Source organism: Telopea speciosissima, chromosome 1 (genome assembly GCF_018873765.1).
Source record: "Telopea speciosissima isolate NSW1024214 ecotype Mountain lineage chromosome 1, Tspe_v1, whole genome shotgun sequence".
In the NCBI taxonomy this organism is placed as follows: Eukaryota; Viridiplantae; Streptophyta; class Magnoliopsida; order Proteales; family Proteaceae; genus Telopea; species Telopea speciosissima.
Genome location: NC_057916.1, coordinates 3,465,099 through 3,473,446, shown reverse-complemented (window position 1 = coordinate 3,473,446; position 8,348 = coordinate 3,465,099). Strand labels below are relative to the sequence as shown.

At 36.8% G+C, this 8,348-nt stretch overlaps 1 protein-coding gene across 2 annotated transcripts in view; it reads right to left on the bottom strand.

Moving 5' to 3' along the window:
• Positions 1-762: 762 nt before the first annotated feature.
• Positions 763-8,348, bottom strand: part of LOC122665308 — a 49,594-nt gene continuing 42,008 nt past the window's right edge. For both annotated transcript variants that reach the window (XM_043861427.1, XM_043861432.1), the window contains 11 exons: positions 8,145-8,220; positions 7,360-7,456; positions 7,209-7,278; positions 6,940-7,116; positions 6,704-6,826; positions 4,024-4,107; positions 3,288-3,472; positions 2,298-2,436; positions 2,168-2,227; positions 2,006-2,077; positions 763-1,135 (listed from right to left, as the gene is read on the bottom strand). In XM_043861427.1, coding sequence (XP_043717362.1) covers positions 1,022-1,135; positions 2,006-2,077; positions 2,168-2,227; positions 2,298-2,436; positions 3,288-3,472; positions 4,024-4,107; positions 6,704-6,826; positions 6,940-7,116; positions 7,209-7,278; positions 7,360-7,456; positions 8,145-8,220 — 1,197 coding nt within the window. In that variant the 3' untranslated portion in view covers positions 763-1,021. The remainder of the gene's footprint in view (positions 1,136-2,005; positions 2,078-2,167; positions 2,228-2,297; positions 2,437-3,287; positions 3,473-4,023; positions 4,108-6,703; positions 6,827-6,939; positions 7,117-7,208; positions 7,279-7,359; positions 7,457-8,144; positions 8,221-8,348) is intronic.

The following is an 8,348-nucleotide window of genomic DNA, read 5'->3' as shown; positions in this document are numbered from 1 at the left end:
GATAAAATAATGAATCACATATCAATGCACTTTGAGTTTATACCATTGAACAAGAAAAGAGTCATAGAGTTGAACCTTTCTTATTGTTTTAGAATACGGATTTAATATTTTACTCAACTCAAATTTTAAGTGAACCGACTTTATAATTTTTTAAAAACTAACTAAACTCGTAAACTCGTCATGAATCGGGTAAAAATAGTGAGTTTTATTTGTCTCTAATGATTTATGACCTGAACTCGTCATTTTTACCCTGGCCTAGTCTACATGATAGTTGACCAAGTTTTCCAAAATTTTGACTCGACATGGACTTCTCGCCCCCAACCAAAAACCGATTTTCCAACAATGGTGTCAATAAGAAAATCCAGCTTATAAAAAAAGTTAAAAAGAGTAGAGAGTAAGGACAAGGGACTCGCAGCTTTAAAGAAAAAACGACATTAGGGAAAGAAAGGGTAGCAAATTCACATCTTTAGCCCCATCTAATTAATTGACGCATCACTTATATGGGAGCATTACAACCTTCTTGATTATAAGCATACGTACCTGAATGAAAAATACCAAATAACATTATTATGATAAATTATAATAATTCAAGCTTACTTTGGTTTTCATGGAAACCCCTCCCAAATCCAAAGCTGGCGGTTCTAGATCTCCCAAAAATGACAGCTTTTGATCGATTTAGAGGCAAGGGATGCATAGCCCAGAATAAACTGTTCCGACGTTGCCGCAGGTTACGAGCCCAAGAACAAAGCTCCAGTATATTGATTTAACTCAAATATAAACCAAGTACGCTTATTATAAAAAGGAATGGATTAAGCATAATTACTTTAATATACACATTTTTAGTGGCCTAAACTTTGGAGATGAAGGCCTTATACGTAGCAACATAATATTACATGAACCTCCTCTCTTACAAAACCGGAGCAAAAGGGATTTGGCCGAAGAGGATTCATATCGGGTTACCCAAGAATAAATTAAAAATAAACAATAATAAACAGGGAAGAAAAAGGAACAAACCATCATGTCAGTTGCCAAAGCCGAATGGGGACTTTCTCCTGCTACCACCTTCTCCATACTGCTCATTCCATTTCCTAAGCTCATTCATGCTTGTAGCATCATAAGCAACCGATGCTCCGACCTAATAAAAACCAGTCAAGGAATCAATTTCATTTGGTAATTCCACAATGTGCACAAGGCCTGTGAGGCCCTCTTGCAGGAATGGTCATCTTGTGCCACATGGTTCAGAATTAACCAAAGAAAAATCCAAGACGAGAAAGCTTAATACAAAAGGAATCATCCCAAATTATTGGAATAAATCCTCTTAATCACAGAGTTACAGAACTCCACTGTACTCCTTAGCACTTTGTGGAGAATTTCAAAATCTCTTCTTATTTTAATAGTGAAGCCAAGTAAAATTGGATGTCGGGAAGAACATTGACAAAATAGAAAGGGTGAAAGAATATAGGATGCAAGGTTCCAAGATGATAAGGAATTGCCATACAAGAGATAAGGGGAATTAAAGAGAATGTTTTGAAGATCTGAAAAGGGAGAAAGGAAAAGAAAGAAATTCTTAATTGAATGAAATTTAATAAATTGCCCAATCACTCCAGTTTGGATGAATGGCAGGGATACTCAGTACTTTGACTAGCTAGCCAGAGAAAAGATTATTTCCAAAAGGGCTGTGATTACGAGGAAAGAAATTCATCGAGGAAATTTTTTTTCAGAAATTTGTGTTTATTTATTTTTTAGCATGAACTGTTTTTCAACCAAACCTCAGTAAAATAGGTTATCCAGTTTCTGCAGTCATTACTTAATTATGAGGGTGGATTAAAATGTCATCCTCCCAGCGGGAACGGATGGGTTAGATTTAAGTCAACCACAAAGGGGATATAACATAGAGAACTAGTTGGAAATCAAATCGACTCAAATCATTGGCAAATATTGCATACATTTCACAAGGCGCATTATTAAACATTGAGTGTACATTAAGAGAGAAAATTTTCTATACCTTAGATTTTGCCTGAATGAAATCATCCAAATTAAGCAGCCTTAGAACTGGAACTGCATTAGTCACACCTCCCTAAAGAAAAACAACCAAATATTAAATGACAAAAGTTTGATTTAGAGGAAGGGCATCCAGTATCTATGTAACTAGTCCAAAACTTCATACCTTTTGATCTTCTTCCAGAAATTCTTGGACAGGCCTGTAGGCTGCAGCAATACAAAGGTTCTGCACAAAAAGAAGGTAATGAGAACTAAAGCATAAACTTCACAGAAAGGTATCAATATTAACATACTACCTTCAAATCGCTCCCTGAATACCCTTCTGTTGCATTGGCAAGCTCATCAAATCGGAAATCAGGTTCAAGGTTTTCTTTGGAAAGAACTATTTTTAGAATTTTCATCCGGTTCTCAGCATCTGGTAGGTCCACATATATCCTATATGCAGAGCCAACATGATTTTGTAAGGCAATATTCATGTAGTTTTTTAGTGAAAACATATAACCTACTACACCAGTTTCATTAAAATGGACTCAGCACAAATTTTAAAAATCAATGAAGTTCCACATATTGCATTTCTTGCCTACAATAAGTTGCTTGTAGGCCAAGCTTTGGATGAAAGTTCTATCTTCCCATGGAATATTCTATCACTACCCGAAAACAGCACCAGAATAGTGTTATTATATCAATCGATAGAACCGTTTTAATGGAACTGGTTCTAATTACATTCGTATGCCCTTTCTCATATGTGTATAATGCAATTCAAGCTTGCAAGAAACAGGACTTATCTCCCCCACCCACCACCACACACACCCTCTTACCCAACCCACCCCCCCCCCCCCCAAAAAAAAAAAAAGAAAGGAGAAACCGTCTCATAATCCAGCAAAGTACTTATAGCTCCATGAGAGCAACTACTTTCTCCAATATTTTAATGAAACATCCAAGTGCAAAGAGTAAGTGGTGCTAATCTCAATGACGCCTAATCATAGTTATCAAGGCAGGAAGGCGACCATGGCATTTTAGAGGGTAAAAAATCAAGGAGACACCGCCATGGCACCCAAGGCATCCAAGGAGCCTGGACACCTTGATAACTATGTGCCTAATAAGTGAAAACTTTGATGATTGAAACAACAAAGGAGATACCCAAACAAAACCATAAAAAGCAGTGGCTCCCAACCCTGGAATGCATACTAGGTACTTGGAACGTTCCTTTTTACAAATAGTAACAACGGTCTGTAATGCAACAACAATGGAATTGAGTGAGGAGGCAACTCCTTGAAGCATATTACCTCCTTGGCAAGCGACGGATGACTGCATCATCTAGATCAAATGGCCGATTTGTTGCACCAAGGATGAGAATTCTTTGGCTCTCTTTTGACCTTAGCCCATCCCAAGCCGCCATAAATTCATTTCGCATTCGTCTAGTTGCCTCATGCTCAAACGCACCGCCACGGGCACCAAGCAAACTGTCAATCTAAATGGATCCAGAAGTAGAGTTTTAGTTTCAGACATGAACTTAACAAGTGAGAGATCATACTATAGGCTTCGAGCAAACCATCACGCGGGTGGGAAGACATGACATCACAAAATCTGCTATATTTAAGAAATGGGCATAACTTTCACCAAAACTGGTGAACTCATTATTGTTCACCGCTGTTGTGGTGTGACATGGATGGGTGTAAATGATAGAGGACCCCACCCATCTCATGGGTCAGATTTCAGCTTAAAAAGAGCATGCCATGTGGATTAGAATGCTGAATGCCTATAAAGTTGCAAAATAGTGCAAAATAGAACTACAAAAATGCCACTAAATTCCACAAACCTTTGGCATTTTTGCAACTCCATACCTTGGACCACTCTTCTGACCAAGTTTTTATGCTAATCCAGCTTTCTTAAAATATGACAAGGGGAGGGAGGTTCAGATGTCAGGTTTTTCCTTAACAAGGTTTGAAGAAATGAAATGTTTGAATCCATAAACGCATGTGGCTAGTCAATTGTATTCAACTGGGTCCAAGGTATTCTCACCTCATCAACGAATACAATAACAGGGGCCAGCCTGCTGGCAAAGGAGAAAAGGGCCTTCGTGAGCTTTTCAGCATCCCCAAACCACTGTTTCAGAACAAAAGCATAATTACAGTTAATATACCTGCTATGAATAATATTGATGACCAATACTGCTCCTCTTATTCTACATGTGCACTTCTAATTCCCACAAAACTAAAACTTGCCAGCCGCATAGTTTCACTAACATGCAAGTTCCTAAAATTTCTTCATAATAAACTAAAGAATTGACATTCTACTCTTTATAGATAATAGTATTGTCACATTATGAGAAGGATACAGAGATTTAGTAAAATAAGTTATCTGCTTTAACATATTTAGACATGTTAATCAACTAGATTAGTGCATCAATGAGGCTCATATACTTAAGAAAATATTTCGTTACAGCTTTCCAATGCTACAAAAGGTATGGAAGGAGGCCAAGTTACCTTGGCAATTTGGTTTTTTGTTTTGCCCACTAATAATTTCATCTATTTTAGGATAGTCAGGATACTTTGATATTGTAGGCTTAATAATTCCATTAAGGGTAATATTTGAATATAGTCAACCTTAATGTTATTTTGAGTTGGTATCTGGTTGTTACTTCATCTCCAAACTTAATTTGAACCAAAACTTGAAATATCGGTCGAATCGACTGAAATTTTGTGAAAATTTTCAGTTTCATGAATCTGTGAAACAAAACTGGGATCGACTCTATAGGCATACTAGATTTCAATAAAATTTCAATTCATTTCGGAAAATTTTCAAGATTTCATTCGTCGCCTGAGAACTCCAAAACTACTAGAAACCTCGAACTTTTTAGAGAAATCCTTGCTCCAGAATCAAGACTTGGTGGTCAACAGTGGAGCATCCACTTTAACAATTGTGTGGATTTGGAGGATCATTTGGCCAAATTTCCTCAACTCTTAAATTTTCCAACCATAGGTGTTATAATAGGCTTTGAGAGATTCTTCAAGTAGAGGATGACATAGCCGCCAGGTGTCATAGGATCCAAAGCCAAATTGAATTAGGAGAGTTATGGGCAAAATATTACAAGGCATTACATTGTTTGGAGTCCAAGATCTGCAAAATGTGGCCGACCAGCTTGCCAAGGAAGGAGTAGAAAGCATGGAAATAGGTCGAAATGAAACCCAGGGTCAAAACTCTGGGTATCAACCCAAGGAATCCCAGGATCGAAACCATGTGTCGAAACCTCGAGACGAGATCCAGCATGTCTCGGTTTTGGGCCTGACCGAAACCAGGTCCGAAACCAGGATCTCGATCTTTGGTAGAAAGAAAAGGATGGATCACAGGGAATTTCCTTGCTTTTCAGGGTTAATGTATTTTTTCTTCTGTTTTGTAAATTCAAATCTGGGTTTTGGTGTTCTATTAAGCACTTTATGTGAAGATTTATTCTTTTGGGTGGTTTTGTATCTCTTCTAATGGATCAACTGCTCATTGCAACTTTGTGTGACGTTGTACCTCTCCGTTCTTCATTAAAATTTTTTTGCCTATCAACATAAATAAATAAATATATATATAATGATTTATTAATTTGTAGATCCACAATTTAAGCACAAGGCCAAGTTAGAGTCTTATTGGTTGAGAAATAGAGCCAAATGGTCATCTCCTGCCAATAATTCTGAAGAAGCATGGATGTTAGAGTAGAGAAAAACTTATTCTCCACTTGATTTCAAGAGTTCCAAATTAGACTCGTATGGATATCTATCAAATCTTCTTCTTGCTTGATTTACAAGTGATGAGTTTTTACTCTATTCCCTCCCAGTTCCCCCCAATTTTTTCAACAATTAGGGCTTCCCCACGGTTTCCTGCATTGTGCAAACTCATCAGAAAGAAGTAGGGGATAAGAACTACATTTTTATTCGCCCGCGGGGGGGGGGGGGTTTGAACTGCAATTGCAGTTATGTCATACTTATAGACTAGAAAGATACACGACTGTTGATTTGTGACATCCAAATTCGCAATTTATCAATAGATTCAAAGACTCTATAACCATCCAAACCACTGCTGAGTCATTCCATTTCAACAATATCACAATAAGATTCCACTTATAAAAAACAAAATACCATTGACAACCTAAGCAATGTATCTGCATTGTGTTTGAATAAATAAAACCCAAACTCCACTTGTAATCTGAAGAGCAACAAAGCGAGAAAAGTGTAAGGAAAAACTAGTATGCATTCAGCTCAATTTTTTAAGCACTAGAATTTGTTTGGAAAGAGGTAGCCAGAAGAATAACTATGACCACAATACTTTTTGACGAAAAAGCAATTAATATTTACCTAATTAAACAAAAAAAAAACAAGTTAATGTACGAAAAATTGCATGTATTACTATGTTTTAACTTCCAATGCAGATATTACATTGGAATATGACAGTTACTCAGGAACTGAAACCACATATGTTACATTTCCATTCTTCAGTTTCAATCCCATGAATTTCATGAACTAAAATGAAAATGAATGGGTCACAAAATATCAAGGAACAATGTTAAAGCTACAGACATACCTACGACCTTCAGAATTAAGTGCAAATATCTAACATTTTTACACAGGCTTTAAAAGCTACAGGAGCCCATGCAACAAATGAACAAATAGCATCCTAAAAAACTGATATCACCGGAGTTGCAAGAGTTTCAGAGTACCTTCGATGTAAGCGTTGAACCAGTTATGCTAATAAAATTGGCTCCAGCCTCTGTTGCAAGCGCTTTAGCAAGAAGGGTTTTCCCAGTTCCTGGAGGGCCGAATAGTAGTATCCCTTTGCAAGGCTGTCATCAGTTCCATACAATTATGATTTAGCTGGAAAACTGTAACCTAGGAATTGCAAACTAAACCACCTACCAGGAAACTACAGCCATTAAAGAAAACAAAACAAAAATACCCGCAATAGGTTTCCGTGCAAAAAAAGCTCTGGTCTTCTCATTGGAAGAATGACAAGTTCATTTAATGTTCTTTTGACTTCTTCGAGGGCACCTATATCATCAAACATGACTCCAATTTCATCAGGAGGAACCACCGCTGAAACGAAGTTGGTTTCATACTCATCCTTAGCAAGGTTCTGCAATAAATTAGGAATGTTACAAATGACGTAGCCAAGATAATTTAGCCTACTCAAAGCTTTAGCAAAGTGGACCATATAGAAATAGCTACCTTCAAGTTTTGTGAGGGTTTTGTGGATATCATTTCCTGCTCCCTTAATCTCAAAATTGCAATTTCAAGACTACACATGAAGCAACAGGGATCAACTTCCAGATCATACGAGATAAAAGGGACAACCAGAATAGTGGTAGAGAGTTCTTACCTTTCACGGGGTACATTTAACTTTTCCCCCTTTATAGAAGGAAGAAGGCACGTTGACAGGTAATGATTTCTAGCCCATCCAACAACTTTCTCAGCTTCTGCAATCCCAACACCCCCCCCCCAAAAAAAATGAAGCAAATAAAAATAGTGCAGTTAATAAAAACAGTTGTGCAGTATAATGCTCAAGTGATCCATCTGAGCACTTGAATTTCTGATTTTTTGAAACAATAATTAGTTTAATAAAAGAAATGGATAAATACTTAATTAAAAACATGCACAATTAATTACAAAACGAAAATTTCTTTTGGGTCATAGAATTAATGTTAGGAAGAACAAAACTTCTTAATTTTATCCAAGGATTTGAAATGCTTTGAGAACTTAAAATATTCTGTGAAATGCTTTGATAGAGAACTTAACATATTCTGTGAATTGCTTTGAGGTGGTAACAAGCAAAAGAGCAGCATGCCAAGTATAGCCTAGATGAAAAGGAATTTGTAGACATCGCCAGTATTTTGGGATGTAAGGGTAAGATTTAGACAGAATTACTCAATTGTCTTCTTCAACAAACCTACGTTTATTGCCTTTCCAGATGCACATTTAAAAAGCTTGAAAAAAGATTGGCCGCTTGATAGAAACTTCCTTTTTCCTTTGTTATTTTTTTTTTTTTGGTGGGGAGGGGGGAGAACTGGGTATTGCTCTATTCAATTTGACTCTACCAATGTGCCATTTTTTACTTCTTAAATATTGCTCTAAACATGTAAATTAATGATCGATTGAGTTTCTTACTTTGCTTTGTTAGGATCACACCATCTATATTTGCATGTAAAAGCTCCATGCAGGATAGCTCATGGTCCTCTAGCACCTGAGATTCATAGTTAGTAAAGAATTAAACCCAACATATTAGAGGTTCAGTGTGATCTAGTAAATAATTGAACTCACAAGAAAGAGCATGCCTTGGCATTGTTTGCAAGTAACAGTTAGTTATTGATC